General features: G+C 41.0%; 1 protein-coding gene across 7 annotated transcripts in view; it reads left to right on the top strand.

Moving 5' to 3' along the window:
* The window catches only part of CFAP20DC (CFAP20 domain containing), a 179921-nt gene that overhangs the window by 68908 nt on the left and 85089 nt on the right, over nucleotides 1–25924 (top strand). For 6 of the 7 annotated variants that reach the window (XM_045024975.1, XM_045024972.1, XM_045024973.1 and 3 more), the window contains 4 exons: nucleotides 467–623; nucleotides 5913–6052; nucleotides 20339–20479; nucleotides 21813–21993. In XM_045024975.1, coding sequence (XP_044880910.1) covers nucleotides 467–623; nucleotides 5913–6052; nucleotides 20339–20479; nucleotides 21813–21993 — 619 coding nt within the window. Of the gene's footprint in view, nucleotides 1–466; nucleotides 624–5912; nucleotides 6054–20338; nucleotides 20480–21812; nucleotides 21994–25924 lie in introns of all 7 variants that reach the window. The other variant, XM_045024976.1, reaches the window with a different exon arrangement.

Genomic DNA, 25924 nt, shown 5'->3' with positions numbered 1-25924 from the left:
AATATTATGCATAAAGGAAAACTATCAGTGAGTCCAATCCCATACTGCAAGTTTAGTTAGCAGAGAGCTAGACAGTCTTCAGATATGTTAACTGTTGTTGTTAAGGGGATCATGATCAATTGTTGTCTATGTCCACTGAAGGTAGGACAATTAGTAATGGGCTTAATCTGCAGCAAGGGAGATTTAAGATATTAAAAAACTTTCTAACTGTAAGGATAGTTAAGCACTGGAATAGGTTTCTAAGGGAGGTTGTGGAATCTCTCTCATTGGAGGTTTTTAAGTATAGATTAGGCAAACATCTGCAAATTATAATCTAGGTATACTATAGCACCTCAGCACAGGTTTTGCACAAGATAATCTCTCAAGGTCCCTGCCAGCCCTAAATTACTGTGGTTCTATAAGTTTTGCTACACTGCAATAGTTTATGTAAGGATTGCACTAAAAATGGTTTCCTTCTCTATTCTAGTGGTGCAATTTGTGCATTGACTTGGTAGCATTCACCAGTGAAATATTCAGAGGAGCTGTTTTCCAGTCTTTGGATGGAATTATCATCTCAGCCAACTGTAAACTGAGAAAGATCTTCACTTTGAAATCAAAGCCTCAAGATACAGCTGAGGAAGATGGTGTGTTACAGATGATATTATGTTATCTCCGTCATTACTGTTCATATTGTAAAAACAAAAGCTTCTTGACCACAATCTTTGAATTAATCATTTGAGAAATTATGTGATTTCATGAAAATTGAAGTGTGTTTAGGTCATACACATCTAGTCTTCTTGGACAATAGATGACATCAGGTAAATGTAGCTATGTGCATTTTATAGAGTGCCAGCTTCATTAATACTGTCCTGTGGGAAAGATCTCCTCTTTTGTTTAGAATACCTTTTTAATACTTTTCTGGAAAAACTCTATGTGGAGGTATTTTATCATGTAGTTTAGAAGATGGCTTATTGCTTAATTATCAGTGACTGTTTCTGCTGAAAAAAGGGAGATGTCATTCCCCAAGGTGGCTTCTGGTCAGGATGAAAAACATGTAAATTAGCTGTACTCCAGCAGTTCCCCGATTACCTCTGGCTTGGAGATTTAACAGCTGATGAAGGCTTTCTTCTTTAAACAGTTCAAGGACATGTTAGCTGGGAGACTGCAAGTCACTCTCCTACTTCCTGATGATCTTAAGGTGCATTAAACAGAAAGGTTTTAATGTAGCTCAGTCCTAGATTATTAAAATTCTAATTGCAATTTGAATGCCATCTTCTCATGGCAAAGAATCTAAAGAGAACTGAAAGTGGCCCAATGTGGAATCTACTCTTCTCACAAAGACTGCCAGAAAGGGAAATTATACAAATGAAATATACTGAATGATCAGAGATACTTATGTGGTCCCTGTTGCCATATTATCTGAGTGCCCCACAGTCTTTACTGGGTTTGTCTTCAAAACATCCTTGTTAGTTAAGGAAGTCTTATTCTCTGCAGCTTACAGGTGAGGAACAGAGGCTGAATTACTTTCTCAAGGTCACTCAGAAAGTCCATAGTGGAGCAAGACAGTGACCCCAGGTCTCTACAGTCCCAGGCTAGCATCCTAACCACTAGACTGTCATTTGCCTGGTGAGACCGATTCATCCCTTCACCACACCCAGCACGGATGGATGGGAGGCAATTTGCACCTCCCCTATGTAGGGGCTGCGCAAGGCCAATTTAGCCACTTATGCAGGGTAGGGCATGGGCCTTGTTGCACTGGCATCTATGGACTATTGCGGTGTCTTCTCTTTCTACCCCCACACCAAAAAAATCCCTTTTCCATTAGTCTGTCCACAGCCCACCACAGAACAACCCCTATGAATTATGTATTGGGTACCACCATTCTACTTGGCTTTGCATTAAACCTAGAAGAAAATAGAGTCCCTGCCATAGGATTACAGTATAAATTGGATACATGGTACCCCAGATAACAAGATGACCAGTTCCAAACCAGTATAGATACCAGTAGATATTAGGGATTTATTATATAGAGTTATGTATCATAAGTTTCTTTGGGAATTAACATTGAAGAACTTCACATAAAAAGTGTATTTTCAGGAGAACTATGGAGAGAAAGCACTTGATTACTGTACTAGAAAAGTGTTCCACGCAGAAGGAGAGAAGATACACAGAAAACATTAAGAGAGGGATTTCAAGGGAGAAGCTAAGTAAATGACTTGGCAGGGCACAGGGAACAGGAAGAAATGGTCATAGAGATTTAGGGTGGGATTTTCAAAAGCATTCTGTGAGTTAAGCACCTGACTCCTAGTGACTTTCAGTAGCAGTTTGGCACCTAATCTGTTTCTAAAAATCCCAACTGCAGAGTAGTGCAGTGTCATCAGTGTGAGCAGTAGAAACTAAAACTTGATAGTGAAGTTAAGTCAGTGTAAATATTCACTGTCCAAGAGGTGGAGGAGATCATGTGTTTAGATAATGTATTGTCATTATATTAACTCTGGAACTATATGGTCAGTGCAGATGTGTCAGTGATTTAAATAACTGTACCTTTGTACTTTACCAGACTGACTGCAAAGAATTCCAATCCATGTGAATTATTGTCAAAAAGACACTCTGAGGGTATATTAGTTTGTGCCATTCTATCCAGATTATTTGAATTTGCAAGTGTTTTGTTCTGACAGGGTAATGGTTGTTACAGAGCAGTGATGTGTGTATAGGCATCCATTTCACTATCTGTTAGTTAGCTGATTTTTATGTATCTCTCTGAAAGTATGTCTGTCATATTTAAATTTTTGTTGAGTAGCTTCCATGAGAGTGACAGCTAAACGGGTTCTACCATCTGAAAAAAAAAAAAACAATTGGCAATGGTTTTCAATTTTGATTGACATAAAGAGGGATTGTGTATGTACAGAATCAAAGCTGCCTTATGATAAATTTCTCTTTGTTTATTATTAGATTAGACAGCACGTGCCTAGAAGATAACTAACTAGCTATTGGTTGTGTGTGAGGTGTGGAGAGTGGTGAAATTATCTTCTAATTCAACAAAACAACCAATCAGGGGAAGAAATGTGAGGTCATGAAGCTACTTCTCATTTTTCTTTTGGAAAGCATAGAACAAATTGCCCATATCAGAATTAAGTATGAACCAGGGAGAGAATCCATTATATACTCAGTTGGCAGAAATTGCACTAGAGGTACTTGTCTTCATTTAGTTTCAAATTAACAGTGTACATGGTTTCTCCCTTCCATTTTCCACAGTTTTTAAAAGTATACAAAAATGGCCTAAACGAGTTGCAAAATTCCTAGTGTAATGTGGTTAATTTAATGAGGAGATAGTTCTAATAAACTGCATTCACTGTAGTGTATTGCATTTTTAATGAGTGGGATTATCACATTCTGTGATTATTGTACAGTTGGTGGGCATTAATATTTTCGGTTCAGTTATGAATTTTCCTTATTTAGACACATTTTACAATTAGGAAAATGCCCAAAATGTAGTTGCATTAAAATACCATACCACATTCCAAATTCTAGATTTATTACTTATTTATTTATTAACTTTCAATTAACATGCATGTCTGATCAAAGTTGCTTTGTCCTTCTTAGACAACTAGAACCAAATATTTAGATGGTATAAATCAGTTTAGAACCACTGAAGGCAATGAAGGTATAAAGATTAATAAACATTGAGGATCTAGGCCCTCGCATATATAAACAAAGTGTAAACTCGGTCTCTCAGAATGAGAGTGGGAATCAGAACACCATTAATGTCCATAGTGGTCCTATCAGCAAAAATTCCTTTTTTCATTAAAGAAAATGGGTGTGAGTTTCAAAAGATCCGAGCATCATGGACCTTTCCAGACCACCCCACATTGTTGGTCAGCCTGTTTTGGTGATCAACCAGGCCTTAGAGCAACGTGGAGAAATACCTCTTTCTGTTCATGATATGTAAAGCCTGTGGAGAGCAAAAAGAATAGGCATATGGGTCTCAGCAGAGACCCCAGTACAGTTTGGGTACCCCAACCCTGCAAATCCATCAGTCTCTTGTGCCTTGCCAAGCTCTGTGATCCCCACCATCAGCACCTTCTTTAGAACATCACACACCTCCTTGACAACAGCCCTGACAGTCAGTATACCAATAGCAAATTGGTTAGCTACTGACTGGTAGCAACTGGAAGTGGTGAGCTTCTCCAGACAGAGGAGTTTTCATGTTAGTGTGCTGCTGCTGCAGCTTTGAGATGAGCTCCATGCAAATGTGTTGGAAAGTACCTGCTGTTATCCTGAAATTCTGGCACCACGGCTGGTCATCCCAGGACTGCATCACTATCTTCTCCCAGCATTGCTAGATGCTTTTCTGAAAGATATGCTCTAGCTCAAACAAAAGTTATGAGCTTGTAATGTGTCTGGATAACAAACTAACAACTTTGTTTTTTAAAAGTTGCTATTGTGGGGGGTCTACAATTTCTTCATCCAGACTGAAGCATTAAAGTAAAAAGAAAATATTTATTTTTACAAAAGAAAGAGGTAGAGTTTGAAACACAGACTCCCATTTTTTAACCAGCATTTTCCAGATGCAACTACTGCAGTGCTCTCTATACGGAGCTACATCATGAGACTACACAGAAGATGTAGTTGGTGTAGAACAGTGGCTCTCAACCCTTCCAGACTACTGTACCCCTTTCTTACAACTACTTGCTTACAAAATCAGACACAAAAATAACAAAAGTGTCATAAGAACATAAGAACGGCCATACTGTGTCAGACCAAAGGTCCATCCAGCCCAGTATCCTGTCTGCCGACCGTGGCCAATCCCAGGTGCCCCAGAGGGAGTGAACCTAACAGGTAATGATCAAGTGATCTCTCTCCTGCCATCCATCTCCACCCTCTGACAAACAGAGGCTAGGGACACCATAGAGGCTAGGGACACCATTGTATATCACAGCGCACTATTACTGAACAGTTGCTGACTCTCATTTTTACCATATAATTATAAAATAAATCAATTGGAATACATTTCAGTGTGAATATAGAGCAGTAGAAACAAGTCGTCTGTTTGAAATTTTAGTTTGTACTGACTTTACTAGTGCTTTTTATGTAGCCTGTTGTAAAACTAGGCAAATATCTAAAGGAATTGATGTACCCCCTGGAAGACCTGTGTGTATCACCAGAGGCATGCATACCCCTGGTTGAGAACCACTGGTGTAGAAGATGGCTTAGCTAGGTATTTCGACATCTCTGTGGCCTTAATAGTGGAAACTACTAACTGGGAGCTCAAAAACAGACCCAGTTAATCAAGATGGAAAATTTGGCCATTAGCATCTGTAGAACAAACATTCCCTACTAAATCTAAATGGTTTCAGGGAATAGTTGCACCTTGCTAATCTGCTCTCACACCTTTTTTTTTGTTAAATTAATACAAACTACTATTTGTCCCTACCTCAGCAAAGTTTAATACTAGTGTTTACTAGGAATTCAATATTTGTAACTTTAGTAATTGTACCAGCGGTCAGTACAGTATGCTTGTGCACAACATGTCAGAAAATCAGAAAAATGAAGTAGTATAGCTGAAACTAAACTTTTGTCAAAATAATGAACGAACATTATGTGACACTAGCTTTGTTTACTTACAGAATTCATTTATTCACCATCACTATCCCAGTTATTTGCACAAATTAGCAAGTTTAACTGTAGTAACATTTGGGCCCTAATCAACTTGACAGTGTTGTTTTAGAATTAACAAGAACATTCTTTGAAAAATCAATAGCTGCACAAGGTTTTCAGTGACTACAACATGTTATAAATATCTGATCATATAAACTGGCCTTTACAGTCCAAATAACAAATAATTTAATCATACTGCATTTCTGCCCATGTTAGTTATAAAAAAGTGAAGCCTTTGTCTTTAATTCCGGATATATTTGGTCTTCCATTCACAGCTGATGACCCCACAGATACTATTCCTCGAACCTGCCAGCTAAATACAGATGTGCCACAAGTCACACAACTGCTTAACATGACTAAACTTCGCCAACCAGAAATAAGATTTGGAGGTCATCCCTTAACTTCATCAGAATCAGGTATGCTGTCTTACTAAAATTACTGCGTGTGTGTGTGTGTATGATATATAGTAATATAATGTGCATACAGGTAGATACAGTTTGATGTGTCCTATAACACATTTTAAGGGTCCAGTTTTCTCACCTAGGCACCAGTACTTGCCTAAAATTGTGTGCACACACAAATGCACCTACATTTTGTAGGTGCAAGGATGCATGCATACTTGAGCAATTCTAACGCGCATGCTTGCAAAGTTTTGAGATTTAGAAGCACAAAACCCATTAGAATGAGTTTTGTAGGTGGAAATTCTAATGATTGTATGCTCAGTTGTTAGAATTTTACAAGTGTACACTTGGGTGTTTTGCCAATAGAATAACAAAGCATCTGGAAGATCATAGAATCATAGAAGATTAGGGTTGGAAGAGACCTCAGGAGGTCATCTAGCTCAAAGCAGGACCAACACCAACTAAATCATCCCAGCCGGGGCTTTGTCAAGCCGGGCCTTAAAAACCTCTAAGGATGGAGATTCCACCACCTCCCTACGTAACCCGTTCCAGTGCTTCACCACCCTCCTAGTGAAATAGTGTTTCCTAATATCCAACCTAGACCTCCCCCACTGCAACTTGAGACCATTGCTTCTTGTTCTGTTATCTGCCACGACTGAGAACAGCTGAGCTCCATCCTCTTTGGAACCTCCCTTCAGGTAGTTGAAGGCTGCCATCAAATCCCCCCTCACTCTTCTCTTCTGCAAACTGAACAAGCCCAGTTCCCTCAGCCTCTCCTCGTAAGTCACGGTCACTTCTCACTAATCATTTTCATTGCCCTCCACTGGACTCTCTTCAATTTGTCCACATCCTTCCTGTAGTGGGGGGCCCAAAACTGGACTCAGTACTCCAGATGTGGCCTCACCTGTGCCGAATAGATGGGAATAATCACTCCCTCGATCTGCTGGCAATGCTCCTACTAATGCAGCCCAATATGCCATTAGCCTTCTTGTCAATAAGGGCACACTGTTGACTCATATCCAGCTTCTCGTCCACTGTAATCTCCAGGTCCTTTTCTGCAGAACTGCCACTTAGCCAGTCGGTCCCCAGCCTGTAGCAGTGCATGGGATTCTTCCATCCTAAGTGCACAATTCTGCACTTGTTCTTGTTGAACCTTTTCAGATTTCTTTTGGCCCAGTCCTCCAATTGGTCTAGGTCACTCTGGAACCTATCCCTACACTACAGCATATCTACCTCTCCCCCCCAGCTTAGTGTCATTTGCGAACTTAATGAGGATGCAATCCATCCCATCATCCAGATCATTAATGAAGATGTTGAACAAAACTGGCCCCAGGACAGACCCTTGGGGCACGCCGCTTGATACCAGCTGCCAACTAGACATCGAGCCATTGGTCGTGGAGCCTGACGATCTAGCCAGCTTTCTCTCCACCATATAGTCCATTCATCCAGCCCATATTTCTTTATGAACTTCATGAACTGGAATGGATTCTGGAATGGAAAATCATGTCTCACTGATCTGTTAGAATTCTTTGAATGTGTCAGTAAAATAGTGCATGAAGAAAACCTTTTTGACATAATTTATTTAGGCTTCCAAAAGGCATTCTGTAAGGTTCTGCAGAAAAGGCTAAAAGCTAATAAAGACACTAAGTAATCACAAGGTGAGAGAGGCAAAGTACTGTCTTAGATAAAAAGCTGGCTAGAGACAGAAAGCAAAGAGGATTCAGTTTTCATCATGGCAAGATATTAACAGAGGGGGGCCTCAAGGTTCTAGGCTAGAGCCTGTGGTGTTGTTCAATATATTTATTAATGACCTGGAAAGGTGAGTGAATAATGAGGTAGTAAAATTTGCAGATGACATCATCATTTAGGTTTGTCAGAACCAGAGAGGACTGTGAAGAATTTGAAAGGGACCTAAAAGGGCTTGGTGAACAGGCAACACAATGAAGCTGAGTGTCAATAAATGCAATGCACATTGGAGGGAAAAAATTACTCTGCTACCTTACTGGTTTCTAAGTGAACTGTTTCAACCCAAGAAAGGGATCTGAGCATCATTATAAGCAGCTCAGTGAAAATGTCTGTCTCATGCACAGCTGCAGTAAAAAAATCAAACAGGATGTTAATCTGCATAAGCAATGGGATGGAGAATAATAGCAAACATATTATAATGCCTTTATTTAAATTAATGGTGTATCCTTACCTAGATTACTGAGCAACCCATCTCAAAAAGAATATAAAGGGGTTCAGAGAAGAGCAACAGAATTATCAAAGGCCAGGGTTAGCCAGTCTCTAACTATTAGAGATCAGGATGAGACCTATAATGCGTGGGCAGATTGTCATGCCTACTTCAGGGTTCTGCCATCCTCTGAATCATATGGTTCTGGCCACTGTCAGAGTCAGGATACTGGACTAGATGGACCCTTGAAATGTTCCCATCTGGCAGTCCCTATGTTCATATATTTGCATCTGCAAAGTGCAGGGGTATGTATGCAAAATGTTGTGTATACCCAAGTAGAGATTAGGCAGCTGAAAAACTGACACTGAAATTTTTATGGGAAATATTGTAAAGTTTAGCACATTGTTATGGGTGAAAAATTTTGCAAATTGTGTTGATATCTGGAAGTATAGCTGTGATCTCAGCATCCTCACTACAGAGGTAAGTAGATTTTGGGTCAAACCATTTAAAAAGCCAGTGCTTGTCCACAAAGCCACACTTCCCTTAGAAACCCTGGGTGAAATCTTGGCCCTATTGAAGTCAATTGAAGTTTTGGCATTGACTTCAGCGGCATCAGGATTTCACCCCAGGTCTTTTAATATCTTGCTACAAAAGAATGAATCCTCCTTTTAAACAATTCTGTAATGTTAAAAGATCTTTATTAAAGAACAGCAACAATATGTGAGCCATGAATAATTAATTTAAAGTTATATGTCAGTACTCTCGTAACTAATATGAAAGTATTCATAAACAAAAAAATAACAGGACTATTTTAAAATGCAATTTCAGACAAATACTTAGATAAATACTGTAATTATTTGTTATTTTTATTCCATTCTTCATATCAAAGTCTTTTCTAGTTTAATTTTACAAGACATTTAATTATATGTTTGAATAAATATTCAAAGCTACACCCAAGAATTGTAAGTGTCTTTTTGTTTTAAAGTTCAAGGACACCATGATGCATTGCATTAAAGGGCACTTGGAGAACTCTTGACTGCATTATTAATTAATTTTTTTATACCTGAACTAAAAATTCTTGATACACTTTATAGTTGAGCCTGTCCATTGATAAGCAGATGTGCATCACTATGTGACTTATCAAGGATCTGAACATGGAATTTCATTAAATAATATCCTCCTTTTCATTTCATAATCACCTACCCACTATTTAAATGCCATCTAAAAGTATAGGAACTCCCATGTTCTGGTAATCACTTTTCAGGCCCAATCCTGCTCCCACTGATGTCTGTGGTAAAAACTCACATTGACTCCAGAGGGAGCAAAAGTAGGTCCATGGTGGTGTACACTTTTATTGCTCAAGAATAAAAACGGATTAGAATACAAATTTAAAAAACAGATGATCTTTGAATGTCATGAGTGAATATAAATAAGTATCTTCACTTGTACAATAGCATACACTTGCATAAATTGTAATGTTTGCTTCCAAATGTACATGCAGTATGAGAAAAATCAGAAAATACTGGCATGCACATTGCATGGGTCCTTTTTCAGGAATTTTATTTCATTAACAGATTACAGTTTTTCCAAAATTAAGAGCATGTTGTCACTTCTAGGTTGTCATGTAGGAGTAATTTTCTTGAATTACAAATAGAGATGTAACCTGTTCAAGAGCAAGAGTGTTTTGAATGTTTTCAATTAAATTAATAAAACCAGCATGTATCCAGTAAATCATTGTGTCTAATTTAACTAAAAATTTACACTGTTAATTCCGTCAATTCCCAACCCACATTAAGTAATGACTGTTAGTCAATGTAGGACTGTAGGAAGTAATTTTTTTTTTCATTAATGGGACCTCAGTTTAACTGAACACAGAATCAAGTCTGGTTATTTAAATTGAGTAGTTCAACTCACTAATGACAAGATGTAGTGGTCCACTAAGCACAGATCAAAACCAGTAATTTACTTAAAAAATAGTACTCTATTTGCCTGAGTGCTTTCATTTCCACAGCAGCAACAGTGTGGGTTGTTTTTTTCTTTGTTTTATGTAAGGGCAGCCATGTTTCTTTTGGACTGTACTCTTTGACTGTAAGAGTGGGGGGAAATGTATCTACACAGGATAAGTATTTGTATAAAAAATAATGTTAATTTTAATTTTTTCTGGCTCTACTTTGTCATATAACTGCATATGACCCAGCTAATTTAAAATAAGAGCTTGTTCACATTTTGCATACAGAGCACAAATATTGTAGGCAGATAGTTTCAGTCCTACTTTTTCTTCCTCTTAAATTAAATGTTTTACAGATTTTTGGAACTAAGTAGACTTCAGTTACATTTCCACTGCATACATCAAATGAACTGAGACAGAAGAAAAACATTCCTAATTGATTTTACATTTTATAAATTTGAATTTCAAAAAATTGTAAAAAAACCCAAACAAAAAACAAACAGGCATAATCTGAGTTGGCGATTACTGGTATGAACAAAGTTGTACAAACTTATCCGTCCTCATATTTCTGTATGTCAATATGAAACAGGAAAGTGTCCTGGAACATGTTATCTAGGCACCTCTTCTAAGAAATACAAGCAAGCTATGTTTGCCATAATGTATTTTGAAACAAAGATGCGTACAGTATGGGCAGATTCATATGTCCTCCTGCAGGAGATTTTTGTTCCAACTTTTTTTTCAGTTTTCCCCATCTCTTCACCTTTTTATGACTTTATAAACTTTTCAGTAACCAGATAAGGTAGTAAAAGATTATATCTGAAAAATAGAACACATATCTTGGACATCTAACATAGTGAAAGCCAGTGAAAATGAGGTAGGATCAGAGGCTAAAATAAGGAAAGAACAAGTTAAAAATTACTTAGACAAGTTAGATGTCTTCAAGTCACCAGGGCCTGATGAAATGCATCCTAGAATACTCAAGGAGCTGACTGAGGAGATATCTGAGCCATTAGTGATTATCTTTCAAAAGTCATGGAAGACAGGAGAGAGTCCAGAAAACTGGAAAAGGGCAAATCTAGTGCCAAACTATAAAAAGGGAAATAAGGACAACCCGGGGAATTACAGACCAGTCAGCTTAAGTTCTGTACCCAGAAAGATAATGGAGCAAATAATTAAGCAATCAATTTGCAGCTGGGCAGCAGATGTGTGCTAACTGGGCCTCATGCAGCCCACGGGCTGCGGATTGAGAACTGCTGATGTAATGGCAGCATAACTATGACAGTTACATTACAAAAATAATAGAAATCAGATGAGAGCCATCATGTTAGCTCATTATAGTGTAAACACCACAATAGTATTTTGGCTAAATTTGTAATAGGGTGACCAGACAGCCAATATGAAAAATTGGGACAGAGTGTCATCTAGCTGTTCATCTAAGAAAATGCCTCGGATATCAAGAGTGTCCCTATAAAATCAGGACATCTGGTCACCCTACCTGGTAACAAATGGAGTCTTTTTGCTATTCACAATATTTGTTACTAGATTATTCTAGATCATTGTATTTTGTTTAATTTAATTTCTTTGTGGATGCGGATGAAATCACAGTATACTAATCCTCCTTTTTCTATTATATCTTAGGTATCATACTTTACAAAATCCTTGAGCTATACTATCAGTAGCTATAATTCTTGTAGCCAAAGGATTATAATATTGCTTACTTTCATCCTTTAGAATATATGTAGTATGTATTTTTATGTAGTTACATCTAGAACTTAAGTGGATGATTTGTTGTGCTCTCAAGACTTTTTACCAAACTGAGTTGATAGGCTGAATACAGAGAAAATGTTTCACATTGTCTCAGCATGCATTACACACACCTGACCTTCCAATGAAAGCAGTGTTGTTGGGACCTTGTGAGTTACTCACACAGCCAAAAAGAACGTGGAGCTAGCAGGATGTTATTAGATAGAATCATAGAAGATTAGGGTTGGAAGAGACCTCAGAGAGGTCATTTAGTCCAAACCCCTGTTCAACACAGGACCAACTCCAACTAAATCATCCCAGTTAGAGCTTTGTCAAGCTTGACCTTAAAAACCTTTAAGGATATAGATTCCACCACCTCCCTAGGTAACCCATTCCAGTGCTTCACCACCCTCCTAGTGAAATAGTTTTTCCTAATATCCAACCTAGAACCCCCTCCCACTGCAACTTGAGACCATTACTCCTTGTTCTGTCATCTGCCACCACTGAGAACAGTCTAGCTCAGTGGTGGGCAACACATGGCCCATCAGGGTAATCCGCTGGCGGGCTGCCAGACAGTTTGTTTACATTTGCATGGCCGTCCGCAGCTCCCAGTGGCTGCAGTTTGCCGGTCCTGGCCACTGGGAGCTGCAGGGGCCTTGCAAATATAAACAAACTGTCTGGCGGCCAACCAGCAGATTATGCTGATGGGCCACAGGTTGCCCACCGCTGCCTACTCCATCCTCTTTGGAACCCCCCTTCAGGTAGTTGAAGGCTGCCATCAAATCCCCCCTCATTCTTCTCTTCTGCAAACTAAATAAGCCTAGTTCCTTCAGCCTCTCCTCATAAGTCATGTGCCCCGGGCCCCTAATCATTTTCATTGCCTTCCACTGGACTCTTTCCAATTTATCAACATCCTTTCTATAGTGGGGGGCCCAAAACTGGACACAATACTCCAGATGTCAAATAGAGGGGAATAATCACTTCCCTCAATCTGCTGGCAATGCTCCTACTAATGCAGCCCAATATGCCATTAGCCTTCTTGGCAACAAGGGCACACTGTTGACTGATATCCAGTTTCTCGTCCACTGTAATCCCTAGGTCCTTTTCTGCAGAACTGCCGCTTAGCCAGTCGGTCCCCAGCCTGTAGCAGTGCATGGGATTCTTCCGTCCTAAGTGCACAACTCTGCACTTGTTCTTGTTGAACCTCATCAAATTTTTTTAGCCCAATCCTCCAATTTGTCTAGGTCACTCTAGACGTATCTCTACTGTGACAAAGTTCCTCCTCTACCTTGGTGGGTCCTGCACTTATTGGGGGATTTGCTTACCTCAGGGATTCACCATGTGGGTCAGGAAACAGCCCACAGACCTTCCTCTCTGGTAGAAGCCACAGTCCAGGTCAATTCCTCCTCTGTCTGATCAGGAGTTGGGAGGTTTGGGGGGAACCCAGGCCCGCCCTCTACTCCGGGTTCCAGCCCAGGGCCCTGTGGACTGCAGCTGTCTAGAGTGCCTCCTGGTACAGCTGTGCAACAGCAACAACTCCCTGGGCTACTTCCCCATGGACTCCTCCCAACACCTTCTTTATCCTCACAACAGGACCTTTCTCCTGGTGTCTGATAATGCTTGTACTCCTCAGTCCTACAGCAATGTCTTCTCACTCTCAGGTCCTAGTGCCTCTTGCTCCCAGCTCCTCGCATGCACACTACAAACTGAAGTGAGGTCCTTTTTAACTCAGGTGCCCTGATTAGCCAGCCTGTCCTAATTGATTCTAGCAGTTTCTTCTTAATTGGCTCCAGGTGACCTAATTAGCCTGCCTGCCTTAGTTGGTTCCAGCAAGTTCCTGCTTGTTCTGGAACTGCCCCTGTTACCTTACCCAGGGAAAAGGGATCTACTTAATCCGGGATTAATATATCTGCCTTCTAACAGTCTTCTGTAGCCATCTGGCCTGACCCTGTCACACTACCCTCCAGCATATCTACCTCTCCCCCCAGCTTAGTGTCATCCACAAACTTGCCGAGGGTGCAATCCACACCATCCTCCAAATCATTAATGAAGATGTTGAACAAAACCGGCCCCAGGACAGACCCTTGGGGCACTCCACTTGATACCGGCTGCCAACTAGACATGGAGGCGTTGATCACTACCCGTTGAGCCTGACGATCTGGCCAGCTTTCTATCCACCTTATAGTCCATTCATCCAATCCATGCTTTTGTAACTGGCTGCCAAGAATACTGTGTGAGACCGTATCAAAAGCTTTGCTCAAGTCAAGATATATTACTTCCACTGCTTTCCCCATATCCGCAGAGCCAGTTATCTCATCATAGAAGGCAATCAGGTTGGTCAGGCATGACTTGCCCTTGGTGAATCCATGTTGACTGTTCCTGATCACCTTCCTCTCCTCCAAGTGCTTCAAAATGGATTCCTTGAGGACCTGCTCCATGATTTTTTCTGGGACTGAGGTGAGGCTGACTGCCCTGTAGTTCCCCGGATTCTCCTCCTTCCCTTTTTTAAAGATGGGCGCTATATTGGCCAGGTCCATAGTTCCTCAAGAAGCCTTCCGATTGCATGGCACAAAGGTAAGACTCGTGGCATAAAGAGAGAATTCCTCTTCCACATTGGTAGTAGACAAAGGAGCATGCTGGAACAGGGACTAATAGGTCAAAAGGAATGCCCAACTTGCAGCAGCAGTCATTTCTGTAACTGTCCCTTGAACCTGCTTCATAATGAGCTGCGTGAACTACAAGAGCTCAGACAAGTTGATAGGCTGTACCCTGATGCCAGCCAAGCCTGCTTCCACCCTTCTCTTATGGCTCCACTGCCCACAACAGTTATCAGGAGTAGGGGGTTCAGCCACTCTTGTTTCACAGGTGAGACCATCTGCTCTGGAGCAGCTGGAGTGGTCTCATGGAGTGGTTTCCTGCCTAGGGTGAAGTTTCTATAACAGTAATGCTTGAAGCAGGAGCAAACTCTTGCAGCTGAATGCTGCAGCATTTCAACTCTACTCTGCTCTCTGGCTGTCCCCTGCAGGATAGCAGTTCAGGGCAGACCTTTTGGGGAATTTCCTGACCCCACCACTGCTTGAGACTTATATCTGAAATTAGGGGCAAAAGGGTCAAGCAGGATGTGCACATCTGGAATCCTTCAGTGTTCAAGCTACTCAGGTGTGTTTGGTACCCAGTTTCACAGCTTGTTTTGAAGAAGTTGTTACCTTTCCTGGCACTTGAACCAAACACAAGTCTGTGCTGTACATGCATGCTCTTGATAATGTGGGAGAAGGGATGCTTCTAAAATTCCCTTTAAAACTGACTCTCTTTTATTTTAACCAAGGCTTATACTGTTTTCCTTACTCACAAAGCTCTTTTATCACCTGCACTTATTTTGTGTCTAATGTCAGATGCTTTTGCAAATTCTTAACCTTTTCCTTGTGCTGAATCAACTCTCAGTCAGTGAGGGTTCAATCCTACACTACGGAAGTTAATGGAAGTTTTTTATTGTAATCAGAGCAGGATTGGGCCCTTAATTGTTTTACTTGTTTAAACTGTTTTTTAACATCTTTTCATATGCAAGTATATTTATTTGAAAATCAGAGTAATATTAAAAAACAAATAATATTTGTAGTGTTTTTTTCCCTCAGAGATAGGCAAGCCAAAGTTCTGGTAAAAAGTTTCATTCTAATTTTATTGTTAGATAGCAGAGACAAGCCTGGAGTGTGACCTCTCCATGACAATAGATGAAAAATCAGCACTTTTTGTTCAGGCTAAAATAATGAGAATGGTGTATCTAGAGAGAAAAATGAATGTTTATTTTAAAAAGGACAATTAGACGGTGAGGCCTCAGGTTTTCCTATCTAACTACAAAGGAATATAGCCCTTGGCAAAGTAGTAAAATAATTAATGGTAACATCCCTGACCTACACAAAGGTTTGGTTTTCGCTAACTAGAGAAAATTAAATTCCTTGAGCTGCAGGTTTAATCTAATCTTTGTTTTTAACCTTGTACTATGACTATAATGTGAGTTCTCCCAGCCACTCCTTTCAGAGTTCAGAAATCAGGCTTTCCTGCAACTGGAAGCTTTGATAAGTTTAAGCTTCACTTTAATTAGAAACTTTTTCTTTTTATCCCCTAAACTTGGTTTTGTTTTACTAATCAACTATTTTTTGGTCATATCTTCTTTTAACTACACATATTTGTGCATTGTGGCAGATGTGTTGATGTAGGCAATTAATTGCAGTCAATTAATATGAACATAAACAGAGAATTTTCATGTTAATCAGCTTTTATAATTGGTGCGTGGGCAAAAGGCATCCCAAAGTAGTCAGCAAATTAAAAAAATTGACAGTAAACTGAACGGGTCATCTAAGCTATTGAGATGGCAGCTGCTAGTAGCAACTGAATGTCACTTCAGGAAGAGGAGAACAAGGAACTCATGGCCTACAGGGACTTCTTTTGTTATGGGTAATACTAGTGAATGATGCTAGTGACTGGTAAATATGTGGACTTGTTGAAATTTCCTAGCTGAAAATGAAAGTCAAACTGATTTGAATTCAAATTTAACCAGTTCCACCATTATAAAAATTATATAAGAGACTCTCAAAAATATGCTTTGGCATTACTTTATTGTTTTACAGAAATATCACAACTCAAAACAGAAAATTAGATGTTAACTTAGTCTATGTTAAAAGAGAAGAGGGTGAGGGGAGAATGATTTGTTTCTTTTCCTTAAAACTTTTTCTTTCTGAACAGCAATATTTTGTTGCCATGACATCCTAGATCTTTATCCACTCCTGAAGTGGTGATCCAATGAAATAAGAATCTTTGGGGAATCTTTTTTTAAAGCACCTTACCTACAATTGTTCTCTGAAGATGAGCTGTATTCCACTGAATAATCCTTACCCATCTTTCTCCACACAACATTTTCAACAAAAATTTCCATCTACCCTTTGGCTTGGTTTGGTTTGGTTTTTGACCAGCTATCAAGCTGGTTGACATTTTTCAGTTTTTGAAAAATTATTTATACAATTTCAGACAGAATTATTGTCACTAATAGTGTCTGCATGTACAGTTATGCCAGACAAATAATAACACAAGACAGAATTGGTAAATCGGTCCAAGTTACCACATTCTGGAGCACCAGGAAGTTCTTCTACCTTCCATCGCTGTCTCTGATCCCTTGGTCTGGTCATTCAGTCCCGTTCTTCAGTTTCTGGTCTAGTGTTTCTCCAGTTTAGATCCACATTCACTTAGGTCTTTTATACTTTTCTGTATTACAGATTGTGATCTTTATCCAATAGGCTTTTAGCACATCAACCCTTTTGATTTTACGTAACCTAGACATTACGCATGTGCAAGCTTCAGTTACCCAAATTCTGTATTTTACAGACTGGTTTTGCAGTTTCTGGGTCATGTTTTTGTGTCACCCTGCCCTGGGTCTGCCCAGAAAAAAAAGGGGGCAGTTATTTATCATTACATGATGTATCTTCTTACTTATCTCTTCCAACACAACATGTGACCTCTGTTCTGTCGCCAATAACATTTTAAGCAGATTAGAAATTCTGTGTAAAGGCTGAATTGACAAAACCACACTTATGCCAGCAAGGACTTGGCGTCAGCATTACCTCATCTGTACTCATTCACTTCACATAATTACAAATAATTAAAAATATAGCTATCGAAGCTCTTAATCTTACCATTAGCAATTCATTTTCTATTTCAATGCTATAAGTCAGTATATGTGTATTATCCTTTCTGCCCTTAATTATTAGAAAGAGGAGGAGGAATTATGGAAAACATGATGATACTTTATTGTCAGCATTTCTTATCTTCTTTAAACATAGCTGTTTCTTTCAAAGTCCAGGGTTTTGCTACTGAGGGTACGTCTACACTACGGGATTATTCCGATTTTACATAAACCGGTTTTGTAAAACAGATTGTATAAAGTCGACTGCACGCGGCCACACTAAGCACATTAATTCGGCGGTGTGCGTCCATGTACCGAGGCTAGTGTCGATTTCCGGAGCGTTGCACTGTGGGTAGCTATCCCGTAGCTATCCCATAGTTCCCGCAATCTCCCCCGCCCATTGGAATTCTGGGTTGAGATCCCAATGCAAAAACAGTGTCGCGGGTGATTCTGGGTAAATGTCGTCACTCAATCCTTCCTCCGGGAAAGCAACTGCAGACAATCATTTCGCGCCCTTTTTCCCTGAATTGCCCTGGCAGACGCCATAGCATGGCAACCATGGAGCCTGTTTTGCCTTTTGTCACTGTCACCGTATGTGTACTGGATGCTGCTGACAGATGCGGTACTGCATTGCTACACAGCAGCATTCATTTGCCTTTGCAAGATAGCAGAGATATTGTACCGTCTACCATGCCATTGTAAATTGGCGATGAGATGACGGTTATCAGTCGTTCTGTACCGTCTGCTGCTGTCATGGGTGCTCCTGGCTGGCCTCCCTGAGGTCGGCCGGGGGCGCATAGGCAAAAATGGGAATGACTCCCCGGGTCATTCCCTTCCTATGTTTTGTCTAAAAATAGAGTCAGTCCAGCCTAGAATATGGGGCAAGTGTACTAGAGAACCAGAGAGCACAGCCGCTCTGGGTCAGAGCCCCAGATATCCCGCAGAAATGATGAGCTGCATGCCATTCTAGGGGGTGCCCCTGCAACAACCCCACCCGTTGCTTCCCTCCTCCCACACCCCTCCTGGGCTACTGTGGCAGTGTCCCCCCCATTTGTGTGATGAAGTAATAAAGAATGCAGGAATAAGAAACACAGACTTTTTAGTGAGATAAAATGAGGGGGAGGAAGCCTCCAGCTGCTATGATAGTCCAGGCAGGACATTAAAGGGGGGAGGGGCGGGAGAGGAGACCAGCCTTCCGCTACTATGATAGTCCAGGCAGTACAGAATCTTTTCTTTAGACATGACGGGGGGGGGCTGATGGAGCTCAGCCCCCAGTTGCTATGATGAGGATGGTTACCAGCCGTTCTGCACCATCTGCTGGGAATGACCAGGAGTCATTCCTATTTTTACCCAGGCGCCCCCAGCAGACCTCACCGAGGCCAGCCAGGAGCACACACGGGCTGATGACAAGGACAGATACCAAGTCATTTTGTACCATACCGTCTGCCACCGGGGAGGGGAGGGGGGGGAGAGGATGCTGCTGTTTAGCGCTGCAGCACCCCGTCTACCAGCAGCATGCAGTAGACATAGGGTGACATTGAAAAAAGGCGAGAAATGATTTTTTCCCCTTTTCTTTCAGGGGGTGGGGGAAGGGTGTAAATTGATGACATACACCCTGAAACACCTGGGAAAATGTTTTTGACCCTTCAGGCACTTGGAGCCCAGCCAAGAATGCAAATACTTTTCAGAGACTGCGGGGACTGTGGGATAGCTGGAGTCCTCAGTCCCCCCTCCCTCCCTCCATGAGCGTCCATTTGATTCTTTGACTTTCCGTTACGCTTCTCACGCAGCACTGTACTGTGTCCCTGCTGTGGCCTCTGTCTATCATAGCCTGGAGATTTTTTCAAATGCTTTGTCATTTCGTCTTCTGTAACGGAGCTCTGATACAACAGATTTGTCTCCCCATACAGCGATCAGATCCAGTATCTCCCGTACGGTCCATGCTGGAGCTCTTTTTGGATTTGGGACTGCATCGCCACCTGTGCTGATCAGCGCTCCACACTGGGCAAACAGGAAATGAAATTCAAAAGTTCGCGGGGCTTTTCCTGTCTACCTGGCCAGTGCATCCAAGTTCAGATGGCGTTCCAGAGCGGTCACAATGGTGCACTGTGGGATACCGCCCAGAGGCCAATACCGTCGATTTGCGGCCACACTAACCCTAATCCGACATGGCAATACCGATTTCAGCGCTACTCCTCTCGTCGGGGAGGAGTACAGAAACCGGTTTAAAGAGCCCTTTATATCGATATAAAGGGCCTCATTATGTGGACAGGTGCAAGGTTAAATCGGTATAACGCTGCTAAATTTGGTTTAAATGTGTAGTGTAGACCAGGCCTGAGTTGCTTTTAATGATCCCCCAACACTCCCCAGTGATTTTAGTTCCTGCAGGAAAACCTGTAACTCCCACATGGAGCCAGAATACAAGCCCATAAAAGTACATGAATCATTTACAACGATGATATAATATTCTTTGACTATTCCATGTGTTTATATTATCTGTTGCACTGGGCACACTGTCAAATGGAAAAGAAAGGGGATACATTTGTATTTTGTCAGCAGTAATATATATACCTGTTGTGGTGTTAGAAAGATACATAATTATTTCTTGGAAGTATGATTTTTTCCTATATGATTTATGAATAGAAAAGCAAGAATGAAGAAATAAAAATTTGCTGTTGTGTCAAATACTGTGATATATCATGCTTATAAATATGTTCCGTCTAAAGCATCATGTTTGAAAAGGTGTCTTTTTTTTTTTTTACGTAGACCAGTTAATTAACAGAGGACAAGGCAGTACACACAACAGTAAAAATCAAGATGTGTCTCACATTGCATTTGGATCCAAAGTCCTTGGACCACCTCCACCTTCTGGCAGAAGAGTCAACACCAGGGTATCTGGAGAGGTAGGAAGAAGGGTTAAACTATCACAAAACCAGTACCACCTATCTGAAAGGAACAATTGCAGTTTTTATCTCTTGAGAGCCAAACTCCAGATTATGTTTGTCTATGATGGAAGAACAAAGGTTTTGCAAAAAGGTTTTCTTCAGAATTAATTTATTTTCTCTTGAGAATATTTTTCTCATAACGTTTATTTTTAAAGTGCTAAATTTTTATGTTTTTGTAAGTAAAAGTAGGAATGAAGTTTGACAAAAGCAAGATTTTTCCATGTGTTTAAGTGGAATCTTTCCATAGTAAGAGGACCATCATGCAAGCGGCAAACTCTGCATTCGCATATGTAGTGAGTGGGTGATTCATTGTGACAATGAATAGTGTTTGGGCTACAGAAAGAGAGCAAGAATAACTCTATAGCTTGGTGGTAGAGCATTGACCTAGCAGATGGGAGACCAAATTTCTACTCCCTAGTCCAATAATTATTTAATTATTTATACACAGCAAAACACCTTCAACTGGAGAGATTGAGAGAAACCAGCTCCTCCAGAGAAGGAGCAGTGGTTCTTGAGAAGGGAAAGGGAGGAAAAATTGGGGTTCTTAGTCTGCTTAATAAATTGAAAAGTGCCTTAATTTGTTCCATATCAAAATCTGAAGTGTTAAAATGATGAATGATCCATATGTAGCAGACCCACATAAAAATATTAAATGCATTCTAATATGTCATCTATGCTACTATAACCACAAAAGATATCCCCAGCCTCTGCAGAATAGTAGCCTCCTATTTGTAGCTTTTCACAACAGAGAATCCTCTGGTAGAGGTCGCACCAGTAATGTCACCTGATTCCTTTTATAGTTTCACCCATATCCTGATGCACATCTGTGCTGCTCACCAACAATGTCCCATAAGATGCAGTAAACCACAGTTCTCTCTCTTATTTTCAGAGTGCTTACACCTTTGCTGAAAAAGTATCTAATGGTTACTTTTGGCACCGTCTGTCATTAACCCAGATGCAAGCACAGTAGAGATCTCAATTTTTTTGAGACACTAATTTTGCTCAGCTTTATCCTAAAATGCATTTTACACTGAAGCAAAACTTGGTGGAGCTCAGGATTTTTAATATGTCAGGCATTGGGTTTACAGTGAGAAAGTAGCCCTAAGCAAGGAAGAGGTGACATGGGTACCTAGATTTTTTTTTTCCTGCAAAGTTAATGTAAAAAATAAAATAAGCTGAGGAAAATCTATTGTGAAAAATAAACTTTATCTAAAATCTGTTTTTAGTTTAGTTTAGAGAGCTAATTTTAAAGCTTTTACATTACCATTCATTCAGATTTTTTTTCTTAAAGATAACAAAGTCCTTGGGTAGCCGAAGTAGCAGATCATGCCAACAACTGACATTAGAAAAAGGAAGCGAGTCAATACGAGATATCAAGAGATCTGGACTGTCTCTTTCACCGTTCTATAAGGCTTTTGATCAAGGAGACAAAGAAAATATTCACCAAACAAATCAGATTACAAGTCAAAACGGTAGGAAACTAATGTGAACAATATGTGAAGACTGATCTATAGCAATAATATCTAATAGCTTGTTTAAAGCCATACTTTCCAACTGGAAAAAGCTTTCACATTTCATTTAAACGTGAGTCTCTTAGTCTCCTGATTTTCATGTTTTTGTCAAGCTTGCTAATTATTGAAGACGCTTGTCAAATACGAAGACAAACAATGGTTTGTTGTCTTCATATTTGATCCTACCACGAATGAAATCCTAATGCCGATGGTGATATTATAGGCAGAACTGGTGGTGTTAAGGATGCCTGACACTTTCCATTATAAGCCCCATTCTTTTCAGTTGCATACAACTTTGCCAGACTTTAATCACCTCACCTAAAAATTTCCAGGCTTGCCTCAGGCTGAATTATTTTTGAAAGTCAGTGAAGATAGTTCTGAAACCTCTAAAAATGAAGCTAGGGGAAACTAGGATGTTTTACCAGTGTTAAAAATGTTTCTGCCATCTATATGAAGAGTTCTAACACCTCCATGCTTTGGAGTAAGTATGTGAGATTTGGCTGTGGGGGCAGCAAGGTGCCTTTTGCTGTCCTCAGGAAAATTTAACCCTATTTGGCCAAATTATAAGAGGCTGGCTGATAAAAATCTCCAAACATCCCATCTGCTGAGAGCCTCCTCCCAGCTCCAATGAGTGCCCTATATGACTCTAGATAGCACACAAGCAAAGCAGCAGCTGCAACATACTCTCTGATCAAGAAGAAGGTATGCTGTGCTGGGATCCAGGAGACCGTGAATACTAGCCTAAGCTCTTCCACTAAATTGCAAATAATTATGTTCACTTCACAGCCCTTATTATTGAGCAATGCTTCAGACCTCCTCTCTTAGAGAAAAGCAAGTATAATTACACACATACACACACTGTAGGTGGGGTAACTGAGCATTTACACAAGGTACTATCTAGAACTACAACCACATCTCTAATATGGCAAACCCAAATCTCATCCCCTTAGCAACACTACTTTTCAGAAGGAATGTACCAAATCTGTGAGTTTGGCTGTGCTTCTTGTAACCACTAGATAACACTCCCTTCCAGAACAAGGAATAGAACCCAGCAATCCTGACTTTCTGCATTCTTCTGCTATCTAGCAACTAGTTAAGTAAACCGCTGGAAAAGGGAGTGTGGTGTATCCCTCTAATGGCTTTTCCACAGAACACAGCATCCTACTTCTGCTAATAGTTACTCCTTTAGCTGCATACTATTTGTGCAAAGTACCCTGCTTCGTTCAGTGTATTGCGGAGGGACAGTGAATGAGGCAGAGGTTTGCAGGAAGAGAGAGAATGTTATTGTGTGTTTAAGTCATCAGATTGAGATTCAGAAAAGCTTGGTTCTATTCCTGACTGTTCCTCAGACATCCTAGGTGATGCTGGGCAAGACTAATGCAAGTTATTGGGCTCAGGGCAGAGGTAACTGGGTGAAATTTTTTGGCCTATGATGAACGGATGTCAATCCTGTTAATGGTCCCTTCTGACCTTAAACTGTCTGACTGTATGATGTATGTGCAAGGGGGATGAATAAAGATTTCACAACCATCTTTAATTCCGGCATTTTCTAATCCAGTGCTTGACCTTGCAGTCTTATTGTTCTTTTAACAAAGTTCTTTTAGATGTAATTGTATTCATTCGTTTGGCGAGAAATCCAGCAGGAGAGTCTGTGTTGTGAGGGAGTATAATGTTGTTAAATCACAAATATCAAAAAGTAAGAAATAGATACAGGACTAGCTAAGGGCTTGTCTGCACAGTAAATTACTGCTCAGCAAGCCAGGATATGAATCTATAGGGCACCAGCTTGCTGTGCTGTGTGGACCCTGCCACATCACTCTGAGAACCATCAGCAGACAAGAATGGACGGAGAAGATTATGTTTTAAAAACACTGGCAAAAAAAGACCTGAGATAATCAGTGGTATGGCACTAATTTTATGTTATTTTACATCTCTGTTCTATCCAGGGTAAGAAATTCTCTCTCTGTGTTGTAAATTTCAAAGGTTTCTGAACCAGTTCACATAAAATATAAATGTGTGTGCTGCAGGGATTATGGAAATCAAACACTGTGCAACAGAATTGCTTTAGAGCATTGATAAAGATTTTCAGGATTAAACAAAGTGTACCAGAGCAATGCGTAAATAAAAAACCTCCATGCTTTCATGATTAAAGAGAAGGAACTAAAAATAAATTATTCTCTAAACCCTTATTCAATTTAACACCAAAGAACCCAATCATTAAGAAATTTGGAACTTTTACTCATCCTAGATAATAGTTCTGGTTTTAATTCTTATGGTGCCTGCATAGACCCAGTTTCATTTTTTAAAGCTGAGTGGTTAATACATATTATACTACTTACTTGTTAACAGTCAGGCTTCTCATTATGTCTCCTGTTGTCTTCTTTTCCCTGCCAAAAACCTTTTCATACACTTTCATACTTCCCTTGCAGCGTCTAGACAAGCATGTTATTGTGACAGAAAAAATTACCTTACAGATACCTAACCCCAGTGTGGACAGTACCTCAAACGTACTCAAACTGAGACAAGGGGAAAATCATCGGTAACTCAGTCTAACATATCTGTATTTGTTTGATGCTCACGGTATTCTCAAGGAATTGGCTATTCCCCCACTGAGACAATAATACTGAAACATAATTTCCATTATGGCTTTCAATCATTGTTTGCTTGAAACACCCCTTAAAAGATGATCCTTCTGAAGAATGTTTAATGAATCTCTGTTTACCTGGATTGTGAGCATTCTGGGTCATGGATTGTCTTTTTTATCATTTATCTGTTTAGTACCTAACGCAATAGGGCCATAAGTGGCACTGTAGTATAAGTATTAATGCTTGTTACTCTACCCAGATGTAAAGGAGGTAGAAGTGGCTCGAGAGAGAGGATCTAGGGCAAAGGTGGGCAAACTACAGCCCGCGCCTCCTGCCTGGCCCCTGAGCTCCTGCCCCAGAAGGCTAGCCCCGGCCTCTCCCCCGCTGTTCCCCCTCCCCCGTAGCTTCAGCTCACCCCACCACTGGCGCAGTGCTCTGAGCAGCGGGGCTGTGAGCTCCTGAGGCAGCGCTGCTGCAGAACCAGGGCCTGACCCGGTGCTCAGTGCTGCACGGTGGCATGGCTGGCTCCGCCAGGCACTTGTCCTGGTGCTCTGGGCAGCGCAGCTCTAGCGCTGCCAACCACCAGTGCTCCAGGCAGCGCGGTAAGGGGGCAGGGAGCAGGGGGGGTGGATAGAGGGCAGGGGAGTTTGGGGTGTTGGTCAGGGGGCAGGAGTGTGGATGGGGTCAGGGCAGTCAGAGGGCAGGGAACAGGGGGGTTGAATGGGGGCAGGAGTCCTGGGGGGCAGTCAGGAAGGAGAGGGGGGATTGGATTGGGCAGCGGGGGGCAGTCAGGGGACAGGGAGAAGGGGTGGTTGGATGGGGCAGGGGTTTGGGGGGGCTGTGAGGGAATGAGGGGGTTGGATGGGGCAGGAGTCCAGGGGGGAGGGGAGCGTCGGGGGGCGAGAAGCAGGAGGAGATGGGGCGGGGCATGCATGGCTGTTTGGGGAGGCACAGACTCCCCTAACCGGCCCTCCATACAATTTCCGAAACCTGATGTGGCCCTCAGGCCAAAAAGTTTTCCCACCCCGATCTAGGGAGTGGGGCTGAGCAGTCCAAAGGCAGGAACTGTAGGAGCAGCCAGCCTGGGGAGAGGGCTTGAGATGCATTTTACTTTATTATTAATTTATGTGTTAATAAAACAGTGCCAGGAAGTGGGGTAAATTTGGATTCTGCATAGTGTGGACTATATTTGAAAGGAGGCCTGAAAAGGCACCGAACCGGCCAGTAACTTCTGTTCTCTAACATAGCATGTCTAGGAATCCCAGCCTATCCTCATATCTTGGCTGATGCTTTCGGCACAGCTAGCC

Source organism: Mauremys mutica, chromosome 7 (assembly GCF_020497125.1).
Source record: "Mauremys mutica isolate MM-2020 ecotype Southern chromosome 7, ASM2049712v1, whole genome shotgun sequence".
Classification (NCBI taxonomy): Eukaryota; Metazoa; Chordata; order Testudines; family Geoemydidae; genus Mauremys; species Mauremys mutica.
This window is presented reverse-complemented; position numbering and strand designations above follow the sequence as displayed.